This window comes from Vicugna pacos, chromosome 35 (assembly GCF_048564905.1).
Source record: "Vicugna pacos chromosome 35, VicPac4, whole genome shotgun sequence".
Classification (NCBI taxonomy): Eukaryota; Metazoa; Chordata; class Mammalia; order Artiodactyla; family Camelidae; genus Vicugna; species Vicugna pacos.
This window is the reverse complement of record NC_133021.1, coordinates 16,178,602-16,204,548: the sequence shown is the minus strand read 5'-3', so window position 1 is coordinate 16,204,548 and position 25,947 is coordinate 16,178,602. Positions and strand designations below refer to the sequence as shown.

Sequence of the window (25,947 nt, the reverse complement as noted above, 5' to 3'; positions counted from 1 at the left end):
CCTCCAAACCACTGATCTTTTTACTATCATCATAGTTTTGCCTTTTCTAGAATGTCATATAGTTGGAATCATACAGTATATTATCTTTCCAGATTGGCTTCTTTCACTTTTTTTTAATATATAGTTTTATTGAATAGTCAGTTTACAATGTTGTGTCAATTTCTGGTGTACAGCACAGTGCTTCAGTCATATATGCACATACATATATTCATTTTCTTTTTTTTTGCTTCTTTCACTTATTAATGTGCATTTACATGTCCTCCATGTCTCTTCATGGCTTTGAGGGCTCATGAAATAATAATAATAGCACTGAATAATACTCAGTTTTCTGGATGTACTATAGTTTATCTGTTTACCTACTGAAGGATATCTTGGTTACTTCCAAGTTTTGGCAGTTATGAATAAAAGTAAACATCCGTGTTTACTTGTGTGTAGACATGTTTTCAGTTCATTTGGGTAAATACTAAGGAATGTGGTGGTTGGGTCATATGGTAAGAGTACCTTTAGTTTTGTAAGAAAGCACCAGACTGTCTTCCATAGCGGCTGTACCATTTTTCATTCTTACCAGCAATGAATGAGAGAGTTCCTGTTGCTCCACATCCTCACCAGCATTTAATGTTGTCAGTGTTTTGGATTTTGGCCTTTCTAATAAGTGTATAGTGGTATCTCACTGCTGTTTTAATTTGTATGTCCCTGCTGACATATGATGTGGAGTGTATTTTCACTTGCTAATTTGCCATCTGTATGTCATCTTTCATGAGGTGTGTTTGCTCTGTTTTTTAATCAGATTGTCCATTTTATTGTTGGGTTTTTGTTTTTGTTTTTGTTCTTGTATGTTTTGGATAGCATTGCTTTGTCAGATATGTGTATCTTTTGCAAATATTTTCTCCCAGTCTGTAGTTTGTCCTCTCATTTTCTCTACATTGTCTTTCCCAGATCACGAGTTTTTAATTTTAATAAAATTCAGCTTATCAGTTCTTTCCTTCATGGATCGTGCCTTTAGTGTTGTATCTGGAGTTATTTGTCATACCTAAGATCATCGAAGTTTTCTTCTAGGTAATCTTTTAGGAATTTTATGGTTTTGTATTTTACATTTAGGTCTTTGACCCATTTTGAGTTAATTTTTGTGAAGGTCTGTGACTGGGTTAATAATTTTGCCTGTGGATGTCCAGTGGTTCCAGCACCATTGGTTGGAAAGATTATCGTTGCCCCATAGTATTGGCTTTGCTCCTTTGTCACAGATCAGTTGGCTGTATTTTTGTAGGTCTGTTTCTGGGCTCTCTGTTCGCTTCCACCGATCCATTTGTTCTTTCACCACTACCACACTGACGTGATTACTGTAGCTTTACAGTAAGGCTTGAAGTCCAGTAGTGTTAGTCCTCCAGCTTTATTCCTCTTCGATATTGAGTTGGCTATTCTGAGTCTTTTGCCTCTCCATGTAAACTTTAGAATGAGTTTGTTGATATCTGTAGAAGAACCTGCTTGGATTTAGGTTGGGATTGCATTGAATCTGCAGATGAAGTTGGAAAGAACTGATGTCTTGACAGTATTGAGTCTTCCTGTCCATTAACATGGAATTTCCACTTACTTAGTTCTTTGATATCTTTCATGAGAGTTTTATGGTTTTTCTCATGTAGGTCTTATACATATTTTGTTAGATTTATAACTAAGTATTTCATTGGGGGGCATTAATGTAAATAGCAATGTGTTTTTAATTTTAAATTCCACTTATTCATTATTGGTATCTGCTTAACTTTTTCAGCAATTGATGGATGCCTGGGAATTGATCTGCATATATACTCAGAAATGTTTTGCCACCTGAGACCTGTGAGGAGGTAAGTTTCATGGTTCAATCTGTAACTAGTGTAGGGACGGGGTGGAATCTGTTATGTATTTGGCTAATTTCAATTTATTCTAATTTATCAAATTCTAAATATTTTGTGGATATTATGGTGGAGGGCAGGAATAAAAAAAAAATCATGTGAACATCCAGATCTTTCTTCCACAAGTTCCTTTTGGAATAGAAGGTGAAAAGAATACCATCTTTCAGAACAGTTCAGTGTGAAAAGTTTAAGAGGGGAAAAAGATAAAAATTTGTCCTTAGCACGATTCTTATCGCATTGCCCTCAAGCCAATGGCTGTCATATAGAAAACCATTTTACATTGAAATTGTGTCATAAGGTCATTTGACTACTACATTTGCTGTTTATGTGTGTATAATCTAAATCCTATCTAGTACTTCAAGAAAGGATTTAAGGAGTTCAGCAGTAAAATTTAGTTGGCACAGTAATAGGCACATATAGGGTAATCAGAATAGAGATTAGATGCCCTGTAGGGAAAGGAGATCTTTTGTTAAAAAAAAATAGGACTGATTAAACAATTACTTACTAGATTTCATTCTGGCTTCTTGATAGTCAAGTCAAAACAGGTAAATTAAGTATTTATTTTATTATATTTTAAATTGAAGTATAGTTAGTTACAATGTGTCAGTTTCTGGTGTACAGCACAGTGTCCCAGTCATGCATATACATACATATATTTGTTTTCATATTCTTTTTCATTAAAAGTTATTAGAAGATATTGAACATAGTACCCTGTGCTATACAGAAGAAACTTTATGAAACCTATTTTTATATATATTGGCTAACATTTGTAAATCTCAGTCTCCCAAATTTACCCCTTCCCAACCCCTTTCCCCAGTAACTGTAAGATTGTTTACTATGTCTGTGAGTCTTTCTGTTTTGTAGATGAGTTCATTAGTGTCCTATTTTTTTCTTTTCTTTTCTTTTTTTTGAATTCCACATATGAGTGATATCATATGGTATTTTTCTTTCTCTTTCTGGCTTCACTTAGAATGATGTTCTTTAGGTCCATCCGTTTTGCTGCACATGGCATTTTATTCTTTTTTATGGCTGAGTAGTATTCCATTGTATAAATATACCACAACTTCTTATAAATAAAATATTTATCTGGCTCAAAGTATATAACCAAAATAAAATTTGACCTGTTGAATAAAAATGACATGTGAGGTTTTAAATTTCTAAAACATATTTGACAATAATTAGTGCCTTTAAATAGCTATTACATATATGAATATCTCAGTAAATGGTCACTGTTAAAAGGAATTTCTTTAGGAGGAACAACTCAGTTTTTCTACCAACTCAGTTTATGGTGAGAATTACCAAATGTAGGGAGACTTACTCTGATTGAATTTATGACAAGAAAAATGTTAAAAAGAAGAAAAAGGAGAGAGAGAGAAATAGAGAAACTGTGAGATCCTGGAAAATGTCCAGAAAAGTTGTTGGTCGGATGTTGAGCAATTCATCATGTTGTGGTATCTTAATCATGTTTAGCTGTAGAGCACCAGGATAAAGTGTGGTATCCTCGTGCTCTGATCCACAGGAGCCTGGAGGATTGGGCTTTATAACACTTCCTGGGCTGTTGCCTTCAGGGACGCTCACCTCCTCAGCCCCACGTCACTGACGGTGATAGCAGTCGTGTACTGGAGACACGCTTTCCCAGCTCCTTTGATCCTGGCCTTCAGAAAACTATATTTTAATCACAACCCATAAAAATAAAAGTTTCTTAACAGGAGTTACCCTTGCCACACACAGTATCTGGTAATATTTTCTGTCCCAGGAAATATTCTCTGGGGTTTTTTTTGTTTTCTAACGTTGGTCATGGTTTACTATGTTGATTTCACAACTGAGCTGATTAAACGGACCGTGTGTGTAAATGAAGTTTGATCTGCCCTGCCACACTCCTTCATTTCTTGACTGTGGCTGCTTCCAGTGTGAAAAGCCTGAAACTCTTGTTCTCTGGCCCTTCACACAAGAAGTCTGCTGTTCTACTGACGCATTTTTCCAGAAGCTAACCCTTTCCTAAAACCTCTTTATACATCTAGATGTTCGCATGCCAAATTTGCTCAATCTAAAGTGACACATTGTATGGGGTTTATTTTTCCTTGATTTAGTTTTTCTTGATTGGCTTCTTTCCTTTCATGAAACACCAACTGTGTATTCATTGAGCACACATGAGCAGTAATACTTGTGCCAGGCCCTGTGGTGGTAGCCGCTGAGCCCCCCTGCCCCTCTGGGTCCACATGGATTTACCCTGAGGCCCTCAGTGGCTCAGCAGGGCAGGAACACGAAGTCAGGCTCCCTCCAGCAGGACACAGGGCACCTGCAGTGGGGGGCTTTGGTTCAAGGACTCCCCGTGGTGTGGCTGAACCCTTGGGACGGGGCTGCAGTCGCAGGCCCCCCTCAGTGCTCCTTTCTTCCTTTTCTCCTCTGTAGACATCAGGCCTGCAACATGGTCTGAAAGCTCTCCCTACCTGCTGCCTTTCCCAGGAATCCTCGGCCCCTCTCATCCTGTCATGGCCCCTGCTCTCCAGCAGACCCACACTGACCTCCCTGACAGCAGTAAACCCCTATTAACCGTGTTCACTGTCCTCAGGGATGCAGTGGTAGTTGAGGAAGAGTCTAGAGCATTTCCACATTGTGGTATTATGTTCCATGTATATGGGGCACACAGTTTCTTTTATTAGAGTTTAGAAGAGGGAAAGACTGTTTATAATGAGGATACAAAAGAGGAGGTTCTGGGGGAAGGGCCCGTGGCCTCCTGGCACACAGTAGGAAGGCAGTAATGAGTGAGCGAGTGCAGTTTGGACCAGGGGAAGTGGGCATGGGGAGGGTATATTAGGACTTAGAAGTGATGGAGAAGGGCAGGATGAGGAAGATCAAGGAGGGTGGAGCTGAGGGTTTCTGCAAGGAGTGCTTGGAGATCAAGTTGGAAGGATAGATGGGGAGTCACTGGAGAGCACTTGTATACCAGGCTGAGTGGGTCTTAATCTGCCGGAGCTGAAACTCCATCACAGGTGTTTCAGTCAGGAATACAGTGATCGTGGGATTTTAGGAAAATCAACCTGTGCACAGTGTGGCTAGGGAAACAAAACAGGAGAGAGTACTGATCATAAAGCCACGTAGTCCAATTTTGCAGTGGTCGTTGGTGGCAGAGAAAATGGGAAGAAGGAGTGATTTCAAGGGACATTGTAAAGAGAGAGGAAAGAAGACTTCAGGAGTGAAAATGGGGAGGGGGCGCTGAGCAAGCTGGGGCAGTGGTAACCCTCGGGTCCTGTGCGTTAGCAGCTCTGAGAAGAGCGGTACCTCGGTAATAGAAGGGAGGACGATAATCCTGGACAGAGCCGTCTAACTGCTTCCTTGCCTTTTGTATCCAGGCTGAGCTGGGAAGGAAATGATGACCTCTGCTCCTTTTTTTAGACACATAACATTTGAGAGGCTGGCAGGACAGCTAAGTGTCCATTAGACGTTTGGAAATGGGGGCTAAGGCTCAGGCGAGGAGTGAGTGCAGTTGTCACCAAGGTTCACTTACACTGCCTCCCATTGAGGACTTTGCTCATTTCCTTTACTGTTAAACTCCTGTTAGAATCCTTAATGCACAGTCTATATGTTGACTTCATAAAAGGTTCAAGGACCTGTAAAAAGGCAGAAAACAAAAGGCCATCTGAAAATCTGTTGGTGATCTCCCAATTATTAAAAAAAAATCTTCAGAAATGATTCTGTAACCTCAGTTGTTTCAAAAATGAAACACTTTTCCAAAGACTGGGTACATATACCTCACATACGAGACAGAAACATGCACAGTATTCTTCTTCATAGTCCATTACAGAATGGAAAAGATAAATTACCACATTCAAAATTAGATGTCATGGAAGTGCTTCTTGGAAATTATGAATTGTTTCTTTTGGATTTAAAACTACTTTTTAAAAAAAACACCCCCAGGTGAGTTATGCCAAAATTTAAGGGCAACATGTTAAGTTATCCAACTAGGATAATTTTAGCATACTAGTGATGAGGAAATGAACTGAGACGTCTTGTACATCTTGTTAAGTATTACAATTCTCAAAATATTTTTCACTGTAAAGAAGAGATTACACTATTGATATTGGGATTTCTTTTTAATCTGAAGAAGAAAATGATTTAGAAAATCGTCATCCTTTACAGTGAAGCCAGTTAACATTTCAAGGCAGACTTTTGAGGGGAAATTTTTTTATTATTAAATATTATGTTCTCATATTGCATCAGAGAAATTTATCACCAATGTCTTTAGAAAACATGTGGCACTCATTGCTTGTTAAAACTTCTATGGATTTCAGAAAACCACAAAGTTTTGCACTTTGGTTCCTATCTTGTGCCTGTGGTATTTTCCATACATAGTCATTTTAACGTTACTGTCACTTTATACAGTCGGGATTTGTGTGTATCAGCACACTGGTGAATGACAACTCCACATCTTTTTAAAAGGTTCTGTCTGGGGAAAATATTTCCATACTGGTTTCTCTACTCGAGAGCCTTGGCGGGAGCTGAAGCAGTCAATGCCTTAAGGCCTTTCTGTTTTGCTGTGCATCCAGATTTCTTTGGACAGCAGCCCCAGGAAAGGGTAAACATTTATTTATTTATTAATTTACTAATGTTCAGTGTATGTCTGTTTAGGTTATTTACCTTCGATCTAGCATACAACGAAGAGTTCTGTAAATCTGCATTGATTGTCATGGTGGTGTGATCAGTGCTTTGAACTGTAGATACGAAAATTAAAACTAAGACTTGTTTTTTTTTTAATTGAAGTATAGTCAGTTTACAGTGTTGTGTCTGTTTGTGGTGTACTGCATAATAGTTCAGTCATACATATACATACATATATTCCTTTTCATATTCTTTTTCATTGTAGGTTACTACAAGGTACAGAATATAGTTCCCTGTGCTATACAGTATGAACTTATTGTTTATCTATTTTATATATAGTAGTTAGTATCTGCAAATCTAGAACTCCCAATTTATCCCTTCCCACCCCCTTCCTCTCCTGGTATCCATAAGTTTGTTTTCTGTGTCTCTCAGTCTGTTTCTGTTTTGTAAATCAGTTCATTGATCTGTTTTTTGTTGTTGTTTGGGTTTTTTTTTTTTTTGATTCCACATGTGAGTGATGTGTGGTATTTTTCTTTCTCTTCTGGCTTGCTTCACTTAGAATGACATGCTCCCAGTACATCCATGTTGCTGCACATGGCATTATTTTTTATGGCTGAGTAGTGTTCCGTTGTATAAATATACCACAGCTTCTTTATCCAGTCATCTGTCAGTGGACATTTAGGTTGTTTCCATGTCTTGGCTATGGTAAATAGTGCTGCTTTGAACATTGGGGTGCATGTGTCTTCTTGAATTAAGGTTCCCTCTGGATATATGATCACTAGTGAGATTGCTGGATTTTATGATAGTGTATTTTTAGTTTTTTGGGGAATCTCCATACTGTTTTCCATGGCGGCTGCACCAAACTACATTCCCACCAACAGTGCAGGAGGGGTCCCTTTTCTGCACACCCTCTCCAGCATTTATCATTTGTGGACTTTTGAATGATGGCTGTTGTGACCGGTGTGAGGAGATACCTCAGTGTAGTTTTGATTTGCATTTCTCTGATAATTAGCAACATTGAGCATTTTTTCATGTGCCTACTGGCCATTCATATGTTTTCATTGGAGTATTGCTTGTTTGTAGGTCTTCTGCCCATTTTTGGATTGGGTTGTGTGTTTTATTTCTTATTCAGTTGTATGAGCTGTTTATATATTCTGGAGATTAAGCTCTCATCAGTCTCATCTTTTGCAAACTCCCTGCAGGACCATTTCTGCACCAATTTTTTCTCTTTCCTTTTTTTTTTTCTTAACTGCATTTTGTGAGAGTCCTCCTGTATTTTGAAACTAGAGACACTCTGTCAGAGTTCAGTAGGTGTTCCGTGCGATTCAGCGGGTTTGCAGATGTAATTCTTGGTGTATTTGTGGGAGAGGGTGAGTTGTGAGTCTCTACTCTGCCATCTTGGCTCCCACCCCCAAGGATTTTTCTTTTTTCTTTTAACAATATATCCTGGAAATCACTCCATATCAGTTCCTAAATATCATCTGTGTCATATTTGTTCCTCTTTTTTTTTTTGTTTTTGGGTGGTGCAGACTCCATCAGAAGAATATATCATTATTCAACCAGTCTCTGGATGTGTGTTTTAAGACCTTTATACAGAGAAATTAGCTCCTTGGTATGAAAAAACTTCCATATATTTTATTCCAGTTTTTTTCTGTAGACTGCTTCTTGTGTGTGTGTGTGTGTCATTCTCTTTATAATGTGTTCTGTTTTACGTTTTTTTAATTTTTATATAATTGGATTTATCAGTCATGTGTTACTTTGGGACATTCGGTCATAGTTAGGCTTTTTCCACATATAGGTTATAAAGTACAGACCTGTGTTTTCTTCTAGTACTTCATGGCCACATTTTCCTAAGGAATTCATTCTGTCGCCTCTTGTCAGATGTGAATACAGTTTTACCTTTCACTGAGAACGTATGGCATCCCAACATTTTTTTAATCCTGAATTCTTTAATACACTCAATAATGTGTTTAAAATGTCAGGAGAGAATTTATGATGTGTCCTTGTTCTATTTTATGTGTAAATGCCCCTTGATATTTTTTTCCAGGAAGTCAATGAAAATTCTCTTAAGAGATTAAGTGCCTACTTAGAAAACCTCCAGAAGCCAGGGTTCAAGTCTTTGAAACCAACTCAGCTCATGTTTTATGTAAGAGAAACAGACCAGAATTCCTCCGATGGCCAGGAGCACTTTAGCACTTCCGGTACGTGTCTTATTTCTCGTGTGTCCCTTGCAAGCTTCATGTGTCCGTTCTGTCTGACAGTGCCAGAATAACTTTGGATTGAAGCCTTGGGTGTAGAAAATAATATCATTTAATTGAGTGTTTTCCTAGAACTAGATTCTAAGTCTGGCTGCATGTGTTTGACAAGCTTTTTTTTATGTTTAATTTTTCTTTTTACCAGAAAACTGAAGTGTTCCTATTTGTCCCCTTCTTATTTCAGTTCATTTTTAAGCATTAAACATGTAGATAACAGTTTATATTTTTTTAAAATATAGCTTATGTTTTTTTATTTTATTTAGTCCTCAAAGGATCTGTGAGATGGGTAGTATTTGCCCACTTGTAACTTAGTGATGTCCTGGGACCAGATTAGAGATCTTGAACCCAGGTCTTTTAACTCCAGCCTCGTGCTGTTTCTAAAATCCAATCAGTCTTAATATACAGCCTTCTGTTTGGTCCTTTGTCACTTGCTTTAGCCATGATTCAGTGATATTTAAAACTAAGGGCAAATATGGCTCTGTCATTTCTGTAAACATCCATCCTTTTAGTGATCCTTGAGGAAATAATTTTAGTTTTAGCATGAACTTTAAACCAATTTAAAGATTTACAATTTAAAGATTTAAAGATTACCAATTTCTCAGCTCCAGCTAAGAGAAAAATACTTGAGTTGATGGTTAACCTTGAATCATTTATTAAATAAAAACAGATTATAAAAAAAATTAGAAATGGAAGCAAGCATTCAGCATATATGACAACAAGATAATGTTAATATATAAAGAGTTCTTTGACGTCAAAAAGAAAACAGTAGCTCTGTTACAAAAATGGGCAAACAGTGACTTGACAGTTCAGGAATAATACACATAAATAGCCAATAAGCATATAAAAAGGTTTAACCTGAGTAATCAAATACAAACTAAATTAGGTAGCATTTCCCAATAAAGACATGTGCAATCTGGTACCGGCATTCCACACTTTATTGCAGCCCTTGCATTTGATTCAGTAATTAATGGGATTGATAAGATAGAAACTGAGATTTATTCCTTGACTTAGCTCTTCTAAGGATAAACTATTTCTTCCTAACATCAAATGCAGGAATTTGAATTTTCCTTTCCTCTTTCACCAATTAGAATAATTCTCCAACTAGTATTTCTCACTTTATTGTCAGTGATTCAACTAAAAAAATCTCTCAGTTTGTGCATCATAGACTCCTTAAATCTGTGTGGTGAGCACGGTAGGTAGCTCTGAGACTGGTGTAGACTGTGATGTCTGTCACCAGTGGCCAAGACAAGACACATTTCAGCCTTGTGTGGAACGGTGAAAAATTAAAATCAACTTCTGTGCACATCAGTTTCAGAAGTAGTGAATGAATCATGCTATGTTCGTTAGATAGATTAGTGTGTAGCTACTAAAAAGAAAGAGGTTGATGTATGCATGCAGACATGGGAGGGTCGCCAATGCTCAGTAACAAAAGTTCAAAGTAATGGATCCAGGCGGGTACCATTTATGTACTTAAAAGGAACAGTTGACACCAGGGTGTGGGTGTATGCAGATACATGAGCTTATGTGTTGTAGGAAACATATAGAGCACAGAAAAGGGCAGAGCAGGGCCATCCTAGAGAACTCTCTGTGATGATATAAATGTCCTGTATCTGCGCCGTCTGGCGCAGCCAGCAATAGCCCCATGTGGCTGTTGAGCATTTGCAGTGTGGCTAGTGTGGAGCTGAATTTTACATTTTATTTAACTTCAATTACTTTAATTTTAAATAGCCACATATGGCTAGTAGCTATCAGATTTTAGATAGTGCAGATCTAAATGCGTGTGTACCTAACTTAATAGTGTTATATTGAGTGAAAGTGTGAGGTTGTGTGCCTGCCAACAGGAGACTTGACTTTATATAATTTTGCAATAAGGATATACTTATATAATACTTCTATAATTTTTTAAACCAATTTAAACAGTTTTTGGGAAAGGGAAGGCATAGCTCAGGGGTAGAGAGCATGCTTAGAGTGCACAAGGTCCTGGGTTCAATCCCCAGTACCTCCATTAAAATAAATAAATATATATATGTATGTGTATATATATATATATATATATACACATACCTAATTACTTCCCCACCCCACCCCCAATTTTTTTAATCAGATTGTGAGGCACTAACTTTTTTTAAAATTAGGGAATTTTGAGTCTCTTCTGAAAATAGTGAGTCACTAGCTAGCTGGATGGGGAAGCATGAGGACAAACTCAATCAGAGAGAAAAGTTGAAATGAGTTTCTGTGACCACTGAGCCTGAATTGGCCCCTCTCCTCTGAACCACTTTCACAGGACAGCCTCCCTCTCCCTCCACACTCCCTTTCCCTCTCCCCCCTTCACTCAGCGCTGGAAACTGTCTTGGGGGACACTTGCTCATAGGAAAGCTTGTCCATCCCTTAGACTGTAGAGACCAAATTTATGAAGAGCATTGAAAATATTCTGAATCCCCCTCGTGGGGTGGGGTGGGTTTGGCCACTGGTGCCAAACTAGAAAAGGGGGTTAACAATTTCAGGGACTTCATGAAGCTTAGGGTAGTGTGGTACAGTTTTGGAGAAGGGACAGAATTTTCCATTTACAGATGATTTTTTTACAGCCAATAGGGTGAATTTTAATCGGTAATGGAGTGTTTTTAAAGATTTTGATTCTATAAATGTTGTATTAAAAATGTTTTTAAAGTAAAGCAAATGATCCTCTGTATTAATTGGGCGAATTATATTCTCTAGGGTTTCGAGCAGTCAGATTTACTTTGCACACCTGAGATCTGCTAAACACAGTATTATATATTCTCAACTCCTGCAGTTTATCTATTGAGCATGTCCAACGCTTGAATAATAATGTGAACTCCCAGATTCTCAAAGAGGCCAAAGGGATATCTGACAGGCCCATCAAATGGGAAAAGTCTTACTACCCCTTTACTGGATTCAAGGACCCTAACGAAGACCTTGAGCAAGTCTGGAGAATGGAAACAACCCTAACGTATGTAAGAGTTTTTATTTAACTAAACTTACTGCGGTCATGTTTAAAGTCTAATTTTCCAGGAAAAGTAATGCTATTAAGTATAGCTAATCCAGTAACCATTACAAAAAAGATATTTCATGTTTCTTACTTTAGGTTGCCGGAATACTTCTAATTGTATTTGATTTTTTGGCCTTTTGAACTTTTGATACCAAACACATGCAGGAGGTGGTTTTGTTTAACTTTTAAAAATTCTACTCCCCAAGTTACCCCTCGTAAAGAGTCTAAGGACCCAGAACTCAGCCTGAGCCAGCTGGCACAGTAATGAAAACAGGTGGAAACTGAAGAGCCAGTTCACCAGGATAAGTGGGGTCCCAGCAGGTTCCTTGTCCAAGCTGAGTATTTATGGTTTCCTTATTTGTATGTAGTTCATCCTGTAAAACTCCTCAGTCTCTAATCAAAGTAGACTCTTTTCCATTATATTATATTACATTATACTAGAGAGTGAGTTTTTTGTTTGTTTTTTTTAGAGGGGGAGGTTAATTGGGTTTTTATTTTATTTATTTTTTTATTATTTATTTTAATGGAGGTACTGGGGATTGAACCCAGGACCTCGTGCATGCTAAGCACACACTCTACCACTGAGCTATATCCTCCCCCTTAGAGAGTGAGCTTTTAAGAGTAGGACACATGTTTTAGTCATCTCTCTTTCTGCTACTCTGCGTCATAGATTCGTAAAACCCATCCAGCATTTTGATTACACTGAATTAAAGGACTTTTGAGTAAGTGTGGATGCAAAGTGCTGGAGGCAGAGGATGGAGAACTGAGGTTTCAAATGGAAATGTGAAGTAGCTTAATATAGACGGTAGGGGTAGAAGGGACTTGGCAATGATGTAAAGGGCCGTTTTTAAAAAATAATACCTCTGTTGATTTCATTAGTTTTTACTAAAAAACATCTGTTTTTAGCAAGAGTTGCTTTGTCGTAAGGAAAATTTCTGTGTAGAGATGAGTTGTGCTACTATGAATTCTTGATTTCCTCCAGAGGTGTACTTTGTTTTAAATTCAAGTTCTCATGTTGACAGTTAACCAGGACAAGCTCATTTGGATTTGTCCACCCTTAAAGAGGATAGCAACATGAATTAAATAGACAACAGCTTTAGAAATTGAAATCAGTGGAAATTTAACTTTCTAATACACTGACCATCATTATCCAAATCCACTTGTCAGTAGCTATCTTGTCAGACATTGAAACAAACCCATTATTAGCCAGATAGAACCTTTCTTTTCTTAGCTTTGCCAGATAAAACTAACAGTGGTGGAGCATTACATGTTTTAGCCTTGTTTAAAACAGAAATCTTGCATTCGCTTTAAAACTGTGATTTCAAATTAATACAGAATTCTCCTCAGTGAAACAGACAGCATTCAGAGTTGCTTACAGAAGAGCTGGGATGGGGTTGTGGCTGGTTCTTGGTATAATGCTATGTCCATATCTTTTACTTCCCTGCATTTTTCTTGGGCTGGAGAGGATTAAGAGTTGACTGGTATCACCTTCAATCTTCCTCCTCAAGATCTGTCTTCTAAAATCTACCAGTTAGAGATTTCTGTTTGTTTAGTTTTTAATTCTTACACTAGAGGCCCTTGGATTTGATTTCTTGAGCGTTGCTATTGTCTTAGTGACTTTCCTGAACCAGATCATCACACCTCGTGGAGTTTTGAGTTTAGCTTATGAGTATAATTTTAGAGCAGACAGTCCAGGCTGGGTAGGATGGGAGAGGGTAGCTCTGCAGTGAAAAGGGCAGGAGTAATACATCCTGCTCTTTGGGCACATTGAGTAAATTGTCACGAAGATGAAATGCTGCAGAAAAATCTGTGTTGCCTTTACCAGCGTGCCTTCGAGTGCCGATGCCCAGTAATGAGAGTTGTACAAATTTGGGAGATTTCATCTCTTATCTCCACAGCCTCACCTGGTTTCCCTGTTCCAGTGTGTTCACATAGGCCCAGAGCCCCTTCCAGCGAGTCTGGACATTTTCCCAAATGTGGACCTTGCCCAGTTTGAAGGACCCCCTGATAAGGTTGGTCCAGCACTTTGTTTCATGTTAAGTTCTTCCCAGTAAGGATTCCAGGAATGTATGTTATCAAAGCCAGAATGGTACCTGTATTGGTTTCTTGTTTTAACTATTAATTTTTTAAATTTTTAATTATTTTGCAAATAATTATAAAATTGTTGAACTATATGAGAGCTTCCAAATCATATGAATGGAGTGACTGCCCCCTCATCGGATTGAGGGTACCTGTAACTCGGCCAGAACCTGTTCACCACCGTGGGCATTCTGGTCAGTTTGTCTTTATTTTCACTTGTATTGTTTAACTCATCTTTATTCTATTTGCAGTTTATAGAATAGGCCTCACAAGGAGCACATACTAAATTAAATGATGATGATTCTGCAAATTTACATCAAACTGATCTTCACCTGATTTACAAATTGCATTCACCTGAGCAAAATTTATTATTGACAGCATACTAAGATATTTCTAATATCTCAGAACGTAATGTTAAAAAATATAGCAGTATTGTTTAGTGTGAACGGTCAAGTAATTTTGCTTTTGTTTCTGCAGAGAAGTGCAGGCTGAGCTTCTCGCACCATTTTGAAATAAAACACAGAAATTGTGAAAGTAAATCAGTTTTTTTTTAAAGATACAACAGAAGAATTATCAGGTCATAAAAAGCTCCATTTAATCTATTTTCTCACTGTACCTGGTAATTACATTTCAGTCTACATCTTAGGACGTGTAATTTTGAATTTCCCAGCAAATTGTGCTGTATCTTACTGCAGAATCATTTTATACTGTATAAAAAGGATAAAATGAAACATTTAACGCTTTAAGTGTTTTTTTAATTATATGCCAGTCTAAAAAATTTACCAGCCTAAAAAAAAAAGTAGGAAATGCTACTCTGTGTTGTGACTTTTAGTATTTCCATATTTTGCATATATTCTCTGATTATCAAATAATATAACAAAATGTATTTTAATGGTAGAATTTGTGTCTGGAAGGAGCCAACAGGATCCGTATGTATCTAAACAAAATTACCCCATGTGTAGTGTCTATCCCACTGAGAACAGGGTGTCATGGGACTAGAAAAACCATCGAAACACTATTCTGCCAGCTTCTGCCATGTCAGTAAATGTCAGGCTCCCATTTTTTCCACTTGAAGTTTATTCAGGTAGTTTTACTTCACTCTCAGTGTCTAAGTTCTGAATCAGCCCTGATGTCCAGGAAGTACCACGTTGGATGACTGCAGCATTGGGATGACTTCTCTACAACGCTGGGGAAGTTTATGATTGTGCTTTAACTCCTGTCATGCATTTATTCACACTTTCTCTTGTTCATAGGCCAAGTCAGTGTCCTTCAAAACTGCACGTCTTAACTTTAATGTCTGTAGTCTCCTTTAATCTGGAATGGTTCCTCAGTGTTTTCTTGTCTTTTATCACTGTGGTGTTATTTTGTAGAATGTCCCTCAGTTTGAGTTTTTTGAGTTTATCTGATAATGTCTTCCATAATTAGAGCCAGATTATGCATACTTGGCAGGTATACCCCCAAAGTGACGTGTGTTGTTTTCCATGGATCATGTCTGAGGCATATGATGTTGATTGAGCCTATTACTAGTGATACTAACTTGAACCATATGATTAAGGTGGTTCTCCCAGTTTTTTCCACTGTCTTTCCTTTCAGTTAGTTTCTTTTGAGGAGCTACATAGGGCTATGATAAAGTATGTATCCTTTTACTCACCACATTTTTACCCCTTACCTCTAGTATTCATTGATGATTCTTGCCCGAATCTCATATTGTGACAATGGTTCCAAATGATAATTCTCTAATCTTGTCATTTCTTCCAGCGGGCTCCTCTGTCCCCGTCATTCTCTGAGGGCTCTCTCACTTTCTGGTTCACCAAGGTATTCCAGGCCCATCTGGACTGTCCCTGCTATCCAGCATTGGATGGAGCCATTTTGCCAAGAGGCCCTGGTTCTTTCTAGTAGGGAATGATTTTTAGAAACCAGGATCTGGGTGCTCCCTGTGCGTGACGGCTGCTGATTTCCCAGGGATCAGCTGGAAAACATGTCTTTATCTTTGTAGCTAGGTTTAATATCTGCATAGACACATAGAGAATTAAATACCATGTTCTGAACTTTCATTTTTATCTCATTTTGTTAGAAACAAAACACAAAAATTGTTAAACTAGGCCACTTAAATTTTATACATGAAATGTAAAAATTCCAAAACTCAGGTCATGAATATATAATCATAAGATTATATTCAGTCTATATTTTAAAACATTTGGTCCACAAACCACACACAGTATGGCCATTTGGTAATACATTTGTCAACAAATCATCCTTTTTCTTACATGATTTAAAGTAAATTGATTAACATGTATTACTTAGTAAATGAGGAAAAGGTTGAAAAATTATGATAGCTATTAGTAGTCAGTGATATAAAGTAAGATATTTTTACTTATTTTCTTATTTCTCACACATGCAGAAATGACAAAATCTTCACCAGTATTCTTAAAGAGGGGGTGGGAAGAATTATTAATGACTACACACAGTTAATGAATCAAAAACATGTTCCTTAAAGGAACACCTTTAAGCTGGTGAGGAAAGGATAAATTAGGAGTTTGGGATTAGCAGAAACAAACTATTACATATAAAATAAATAGCGAGGTTGTACTGTATAGCACAGGGAACAATATTCAATATCCTGTAACAAACCAGAATGGAAAAGAACATTTTTATATTTATATATATATATATATATCTGAATCACCTGGCTGTACACCAGACACTAGCACAACAGTGTAAATCAACTATACTTAATTAAAAAAAAAGTGAAACACCTTTACCTGGAGGATAAGTTCCCAATTCCTTATCCCAGTGTGCAAGACCTTTTATGATCACAGACACAGAGCCTCTCCGGTCTCATCTCATGCCCCTGTCCGTCTAGACATCATGTGACCTGGGCACGTTGGTTCATCTTACAGTTCCCTGTGCACAGCATGGTTGGTGTTCCCTTCCCTCTCACCAATCTGCCTGAAAAAATCTGATCCATCTCTCGGGTTCCAGGTCCCATATCACCTGCTCTGTAGAACCTTCCAAGCAGAATTAATTCTTCCTCTATTCTCATAGAAGCTTATATATTCTGTTCCAGCTGCTTATCTCTCTGTTCCTTACTGGAGGTGTCTTCCTCATATTCTCAGTACAACACGCTGCTAGGCTTTCAGGAGAAAGATTTGGTACATACAGATGTTTTGGTTGGTTCTGTGAGTCTTGATAATTTTTTAAATGTTGTAGATCATAACATCTAAAACCTTTACGATGACTATTAAAAGGAACCTTTACAAGGTGTGTTTGGCACGCACTTCTGAGATGGACATGAGCCCTTCTGCAGTGTTACTTGTTAATGGCCAACCGCCCCTGACAGTATCCCACAGATGTCAGATGTCCTGGGATGGGCACCGCATGACATGTGCATGTTCCCTCTGTAGACTTTTTCCTTTCTGCTGAGGCTCTTATATGGTTGATGGGGAGCAAATAAAGGAGGGGGGGAGGTGATTGTAGACTGAAGTGGCTGAGATGAGCCGAGAGCTGGGCATTCAGTAGGGTGCAGAGGAGCAGAGGTGTGAACAGACCCACCCGAGGGGGGCAGGTGGTTAGAGACTTGGAGATGGGTCAGATCTGAGCTGCGGAAAGATGGGATAGAGAGCTGAGGGAGAAAGCGGGGAGAGCTTGGGGCACTAACAGCCAAGATTAAAATAAAGGAAGAAACTGGATCCACCCAGTTAGAATCCACAAAGTAACCTTCATGAGTTCCTTCGTCAGGAAACATTGCCTTTTAAATGTCGCCTGCACCATGAGATGCTTCTCCAGATTGACTTTGTCATGGCCCGGCTGTACTGGAACAGCATCTGCAATGTTTGCTCCAGTAGGAGGAGGGCGGCTGCCCTGCGTGTGCGTGACTGAAGTAGTGACCATCTCGTGTGGCCTGTTGACAGTTGCAATAACCATAAGTGAGGTTTGAAGCATCTCTAATGATTTTAAAAATCATCCCACCTCTGGAAATCTAGTGACAGGTTTGGCATAGTTAAAATCTGATTTTTTTGATAGAGGACGTTGTCATAACCAGAATGTGATCTAACAGCTGCTGGCAGTTCTTTAAGAGACGTATTTTAGAAGTAGGTATTTACATGAACAGACTTGGTAAGAGTACTTATATTTTGATAAAATGTTTGACTGGAAACTCAGTTTACATGGGGGCTGCTTTAAGGTGCTGAGCACGTCTTGGAGTAGTAGAAATGTTCCAGTTATAGTTAGTACTGCAAACAGTGTGTCTGTTTTCCTTTCTAGGTCCTGGTTAGATAACAACAGGGAAAGTGCTGTTAAAAAGTTGAAGAACAGTTTGCCGCTTAGAAAAGAACTAGATCGTTTAAAAGATGAACTGTCCCATCAGCTGCAGCTCTCAGACATCAGGTAATGAAGAAGAGAAAACCTAATTTAGAGAGTAAAATAAGCATGTGGGTTAAGGTTTCTAACAGTTAAATATTTGCATCCTTAATTATTCTGATAACTAAATATTCTTCAGTTACCTTTTTATGAAAACAGTCAAATGTTTATTTAAGAAAACTGTTAGGAATTTCTTGTTTAAAATAGTGAAGTAAGGTTCTGATACTGACATTTTTAGCATAATAATTGTGGCTTTTTACATAATAAGTTTGTAAGAAAATATACTTTTCCATATGCACATAATGTATAAAAAATAATTATTTCCCCATCATGTAAGATTGGTATTCAAGTTTAAAAAGAGAAAGGGAGAGAAAAAATGTTGTATTCTTTGGTTCTGTGTTACATAGCATGACTTTTTTTCTTATTTTTAATTGAGGTATAATTGACATAACAATTAGGGTGTATTACATAATAATTCATTGCTTATATACACTGCAAAATGATTACAGTAAGTCTAGTTAATATCTGTCACCATACATGGTTACAAAAATTTTTTTTCTTGTGATGAGAACTTTTAAGATCTACTCTTTCAGACATTTTCAAAAATGTAATACCATATTATTATTTATAGTCACCATATAACATGACTTTTTAAGTAAGTTTTTATAAACTTAGAAATCACACATGCTGGTTTATTATAAAAATAGTTTTAACAGCTGTTATGACCCTAAGGAAGGGAAAAGGAGGGGTCAAGTGATTGTCATGCCCACTCCCCACCCCCAAGAGCCTTGAGATACTGTCATCTGGTCTAAGTGCTTAAATTTCTATTACTGTTCGCAGTAGCCTGTTTTGTTGTTTTCAACCCTTATAATCAAGACTTTTTCTTATATTGACCCAAATGACTATTTGGGCACCATGACCGCACCTTTCTCCTGTGCTTGCAGAGTACGGATAGTACTCATATGTTCTGTTCTTGTATACGCAAATCATAGTTGTCTAAGCTAATTCATACTTCACAGGAAAGCATTTACACTGGGGACGTGTAGAGTGTTTGTAGCCGCTCTCTTACCATCGCATCACTAGTTTTAGGCCAAGCTTTGGTTACAGGGGCTCTTCCACGATCTACTAACATAGCATTTTCTAACTGAAAACCAAATAAGATCCTTTTTAAGGATTTATAAAGTAAACAAATTAATATGCATGAAAATAACTTTTTATAAATAAATTTTAAAAGATCTGTCAAAGCAGACTGGGGTTAGGAAAATGGAAGGGTTTCTTAAACATAAACAGAAATAAACATTGTTTTACAATACAGTGGAGAAACTCCTCAGCTTAAATTCTTACCCTGGTAAATATCAGTAGCTATAACGCACATAAACAGAAGCTCTTCGGGGCCCTCAGTTTTTAAGAGTGCAGAGGGGTTCTGAGGCCAAAACGTTTGAGGACTGAGGACATGAGAGTTCTCCACTTACTGGGAAATTAACCAAGTCTCCAGCAAAAGGACGCATTGTGACTGATGACATTGGGGGTTAAAGGGAAAATATTAAAAGTCGTTTTCACTTTATTAGAAATGACATTCTTCAGAATTGCTGTTAGGACGAAGAAGGAACCTAAGTCTTTTTGAGAGTTTGTTTGAGTGCCTTACTCCTTACATTTGTTTCACCCTTTGATTTGCACTATCTGTGCTGTAGGTAATGTCCCCACTTTGCAAATATGACAGAGAAACCGTAGGAAGACTAGAAGCAGTTTGTTCAAGGCCACAGAACTAGTAAATCGCAGGATTACAGGTCAAAGGTGGGGTTTTCTGATACCACTGAATGCCCTTTACATGTACACAGCAGGACCCCTGTGATGTCGTTGGAACACCAAGTTCCACCTGGTCACTCAGATTTAATGTTCATCTGTGAAGTAAACAGATCACATGATGTCATACACTTGATCTTAGCCGAAAGGCCGAGAAGTGATACATGATGTCATAAAAATCACTTTCCCTCGAATATGATAAAAGGTAAACTATCTGGAATTCCTAATTGGAACTTAAATCTAAGACAGAATCATCATCATCAAACAATGTGGAGAAGAAAAAGATTGTTTTCCAAGTTTTTCCCATTTCAGCCTCTTATTTTAAAAGAGAAACATCGTGTGTTTACTAGTTCTAAATCTTTGGATAGCTGAATACAGTAGTAACATTTTTACCCTCTAGTAAACAAGTCATTTTCCATTTGGTTGCTTCTTGAGAAGTGAGTTCATTTGGAAGCGGCTCACTGAGTGAGTGAGTGTGCCGACTTGAGAGAGAACCTCTTCAGCTTTCATGGGGATCGGGCAGCTGGGGCTGAGCACAAGCCTCCCCCTGCGGGGACGCGGCCTCACGTGCTGTGTGCTCTGTTGGACCAGGTGGCAGAGGAGCTGGGGCATCGCGCATCGCTGTAGCCAGCTGCACAGTCTAGGCCGCCTAGCCCAGCAGAACTCGGAAACACTGAAAAATGCAAAAGGTAAATGATTTCCATTTGCTCTTTTTTTTTCCCCTTCAATTTTTATGAAGTATAGTCAGTTTACAATCTCGTGTCAATTTCTGGTGTACAGCACAATACTTCAGTCACATAGGAACATACAGATGTTCATTTCCATATTCTTTTTCACCATAAGTTACTACATGATACTGAATATAGTTCCTTGTGCTATACAGCATGAACCTGTTTATCTATTTTACATTTATTAGTATCTGCAAATCTTGAACTCCCAGTTTATCCCTTCCCACTCCCTTCCTCCCCTGGTAACCATAAGTTTGTTTTCTGTGTCTGTGAGTCTGTTTCGGTTTTGTAGATAAGTTCGTTTGTCTCTTTCTCTCTCTTTTTTTTTAGATTCCACATGTAAGTGATACTGTATGGTATTTTTCTTTCTCTTTCTGGCTTACTTCACTGAGAATGACATTTTCGAGGGACATACATGTTGCTGCAAATGGCATTTTATTATTTTTTATGGCTGAGTAGTCTTCCATTGTATAATATACCACATCTTCTTTATCCAGTCATCTGTTGATGGACATTTAGGTTGTTTCCATGTCTTCACTTTTTTTTTAATGGAGAGACTGGGGATTGAACCCAGGACCTCATGCATGCTAAGCATGTGCTCTACCAGTGAGCTCTACTCTCCCCTCCATTTGCTTTTAAAATATATCTCCCTTAACTGCTATACACATCTGTCAATTTTAAAGGAAGACCAAGTGTTAGAAGTCTGTATAGACATGACTTTATCACAGCTGAATTTTTAAATCTGTTACTCTGCCTTTAAGCTTATACCAAATTTAATCCTGAATTTGTATACTAAATTTCAGTATTTGCACAGTGCTAAAAGAATGAAGCCTGTATGGACAGTGACCAGAGGGTTTGTGCTTTATTATCAGGATGTACAGTAATATTCACAGACTGGTCCGGGGTGAGTGCAGTGGGCCACGTGATGCTAGGAACCGTGGATGTCCATCATCACTGGACAAAGGTAAGAAAAAGCTCTGAAAGCAAAAAAAAAATCTCTGATTTGTCATCAACAGACTTGTGTTTCAAACTAGTATGTGCTAATATGTCAGTGAACTGAAAAAAATTTGTAATCATAGTTTCAGCTGTTTGTAGATCAGATGTTTAATTTTACATGATTAGAATTCTTAGAGGACTAATTTTTTAAGTCCATTTTTATTTGAAATTTAATAGTCTTTTCTGAAGGGCAACTTTTTTTTTTACATTTTTTTATTGATTCATAATCATTTTACAGTGTTGTGTCAAATTCCAGTGTTCAGCACAATTTTTCAGTCATTCATGGACATATACACACTCATTGTCCCATTTTTTTCTCTGTGATTTATCATAACATTTTGTGTATATTTCCCTGTGCTATACAGTGTAATCTTGTTTATCTATTCTACAATTTTGAAATCCCAGTCTATCCCTTCCCACCCTCTACCCCCCCCCCCAGTAACCACAAGTCTGTATTCTCTGTCCATGAGTCTATTTCTGTCCTGTATTTATGCTTTGTTTTTGTTTGTTTTTGTTTTTTAGATTCCACATATGAGCGATCTCATATGGTATTTTTCTTTCTCTTTCTGGCTTACTTCACTTAGAATGACATTCTCTAGGATCATCCATGTTGCTGCAAATGGCATTATGTTGTCGGTTTTTATGGCTGAGTAGTATTCCATTGTATAAATATACCACCTCTTCTTTATCCAGTCACCTGTTGATGGACATTTAGGTTGTTTCCATGTTTTGGCTATTGTAAATAGTGTTGCTATGAACATTGGGGTGCAGGTGTCATCCTGAAGTAGATTTCCTTCTGGGTACAAGCCCAGCAGTGGGATTCCTGGGTCATATGGTAAGTCTATTCCTAGTCTTTTGAGGAATCTCCACACTGTTTTCCATAGTGGCTGCACCAAACTGCATTCCCACCAGCAGTGTAGGAGGGTTCCCCTTTCTCCACAGCCTCTCCAGCATTTGTCATTTTTGGATTTTTGAATGACGGCCATTCTGACTGGTGTGAGGTGATACCTCATTGTAGTTTTGATTTGCATTTCTCTGATAATTAGTGATACTGAACATTTTTTCATGTGCTTTTTGATCATTTGTATGTCTTCCTTGGAGAGTTGCTTGTTTAGGTCTTCTGCCCATTTTTGGATTGGGTTGTTTATTTTTTCCTTATTGAGTCGTATGAGCTGCTTATATATTTTGGAGATCAAGCCTTTGTCAGTTTCACTTGCAAAAATTTTCTCCCATTCCATAGGTTTTCTTCTTGTTTTATTTCTGGTTTCCTTTGCTCTGCAGAAGCTTGTAAGTTTCATTAGGTCCCATTTGTTTATTCTTGCTTTTATTTCTTCTAGGAGAAAATTTTTGAAATGTATGTCAGATAATGTTTTGCCTATGTTTTTCTCTAGGAGGTTTATTGTATCTTGTCTTATGTTTAAGTCTTTAATCCATTTTGAGTTGATTTTTGTATATGGTGTAAGGGTGTGTTCTAGCTTCATTGTTTTACATGCTGCTGTCCAGTTTTCCCAACACCATTTGCTGAAGAGACTGTCTTTATTCCATTGTATATTCTTGCCTCTTTTGTCGAAGATGAGTTGACCAAAAGTTTGTGGGTTCATTTCTGGGCTCTCTGTTCTGTTCCATTGGTCTATATGTCTGTTTTGGTACCAATACCATGCTGTCTTGATGACTGTAGCTCTATAGTATTGTCTGAAGTCTGGGAGAGTTATTCCTCCAGCCTCTTTCTTTCTCTTCAGTAATGCTTTAGCAATTCTAGGTCTTTGATGGTTCCATATAAATTTTATTATGATTTGTTTTAGTTCTGTGAAATATGTCCTGGGTAATTGGATAGGGATTGCATTAAATCTGTAGATTGCCTTGGGCAGTGTGACCATTTTAACAATATTGATTCTTCCAATCCAAGAGCATGGAATATCTTTCCATTTTTTAAAGTCTTCTTTAATTTCCTTCATCAATGGTTTATAGTTTTCTGTGTATAATTCTTTCACCTCCTTGGTTAGATTTATTCCCAGATATTTTATTACTTTGGGTGCTATTTTAAAGGGGATTGTTTCTTTACTTTCTTTTTCTGTTGATTTATCGTTAGTGTAAAGAAAGGCAACTGATTTTTGAACATTAATTTTGTAACCTGCTACCTTGCTGAATTCTTCGATCAGCTCTAGTAGCTTTTTTGTGGACCTTTTAGGGTTTTCTATATATAGTAACATGTCGTCAGCATATAATGACACTTTTACCTCTTCTTTTCCAATTTGGATCCCTTTTATTTCTTTCTCTTGCCTGATTGCTGTGGCTAAGGGCAACTTTTTAAGGCCTGCATTCTGTTGTTTTGTTCTGAACAGATTTACTGTGGTATAATTGACAGTAAGCTGCGCATATTTACTATGTATAATTTGATGAGATGTGACGTATGTAAACATCTGTGAAACCATTACCATTATCAAGATCGTAAGCACACCTGTCACCCTTAGTGAACCTTCTCCTCTGTCCCGCATCCCCTCCCCAGGCAGCCATCGGTCCCCTCTGTGTCCCTGTAGATGAGTTTACATCTCTAGAGTTTGATGTAAGTAGAATCAAAGCACAGGTTGGGGGACGATCTGATTTGTTTCACTCAGCTTAATTATTTGGAGATTCACCCATGCTATTCCATGTATAAAGAATTTACTCCTTGTTGTTTCCACATAGTATACTATCATGGATGTACCACAGTCTGTCCATTCACTTATTGATGCATGTGGGGTTATGTCCGCTTTTGGCCACTAGAAATAAAGCTACTGTGAACACTTATCTACAAATGTTTATGTGGACATATATTTCCTTTTCTCTTGGGTAAATACCTAAAAGTGGAATAGCCAGATATGTTTTAAGAACTGCCAACACTCACTATGGTCATCTTTTTCACTTTAGCTACCCTAATAGGTGTGTGGTATTACCTCATTGTGAGTTCAATTTGCATTTCTCTAATGGTGAATGATGGTGGGCATATTTTCATGTGCTTATTTGCCATTCATGTATCTTTGATTAAATGTCATTCAAATCAAATATTTATTTAAAAAAATACTTGCAAACCACATACCTGACAGTCTTATCTAAGTATATAAAGAATTATATATCTAAATAAAGAACTCTCCAAACTCAGCAATTAAAAAAAATGCAGTTAGAAAATGGGCAAAAGACATGAACAGACATGTCACAGAAGAGCACATACAGATGACAGAGGCACATGAAAAGCTGTAGAGAAATGCAAATTGAAACTGCAGTGAGGTATCATTGTGCACCTATCAGGAGGTCTGAAATGAAAAATAATGACACCCCCAAATGCAGGCCAGGATGCAGAAAACTGGATCTCACTCATCCATTGCTGCTGAGAATGTAAAATGGCACAAGCTCTCTGGAAGAGTCTGGCAGTTTCTTATATAACCACTGGCTTACCACGTGGTTCCGCAGCTACCCTCTTGGGCATTTCCACTATAGAAGTGAAAAATTATGTTCACACAGAAACTGTACACTAATGTTCATGGTAGCCAAAAACTAGGGGGGAAAACTCTAATATCCTTCAGTGTTTGAAGGTGGTACAAACTGGCACCTCCTGCAGCAGCCTACCACTCAGCGATGAGGAGGAATGAACTGCCAGTACAGCAGCAGCCCGGGTGGATGTGCTGAGTGAAAGAAGCCAGTCTCCCAAGATTGCATGCTGTACGAGTCCATTTATGTAACACTCTTCAAGTAATACAATTGGGGGAGGGGGGAGTGGTTGCCAGGGGTCAGGGAGAGGGGAAGCAGAGGTGTCCATGGCTGTGGAAGTGTAGCAGGAGGGGTCCTTGTGATGGAACGGTTCTGCATCTTACCTGCGGTCTGTCATGTGACTGCACGTGTGATAAAACTGCATACACTTAAATACACAAGTGCAAGTAAGACGATGAAATCTGAATGAGGTTAGTAGATTGTAGCCACATCCATTTCCTGACTGTGACAGTATATAGTTTTGCAGGATGTCACCATTGGGGAAACTGGATGAAAGCTCTATGGCTGTACACTTCTCTCAAAAAGTTTTTACAATGTAGTTACCATTTACACATGAATAACCAAGAATATAAACTTACAGCTCTTGACCTGCCCCCCTTCCCTCCTGATTGCAGAGTGCCTCTGGCTACAGGTCTTGCTTCCCTGCCTCCAAGCCTTTCCCTCCTCAGAACTCTTCCTGCTTCAGAAGTTCCAATGACAGCTTGATGGGCTAA

General features: G+C 38.1%; 1 protein-coding gene across 1 annotated transcript; it reads left to right on the top strand.

The window, feature by feature from the left end:
* The first annotated feature begins 1,806 nt into the window (after nucleotides 1-1,806).
* LOC102539569 (T-cell activation inhibitor, mitochondrial-like) lies at nucleotides 1,807-25,947 on the top strand. Its single transcript, XM_072954975.1, is given in 9 exon segments — nucleotides 1,807-1,835; nucleotides 6,324-6,459; nucleotides 8,530-8,683; nucleotides 11,453-11,705; nucleotides 18,087-18,209; nucleotides 20,577-20,674; nucleotides 21,586-21,677; nucleotides 24,216-24,272; nucleotides 25,849-25,947. Coding segments are annotated over 9 exon segments (1,041 nt in total).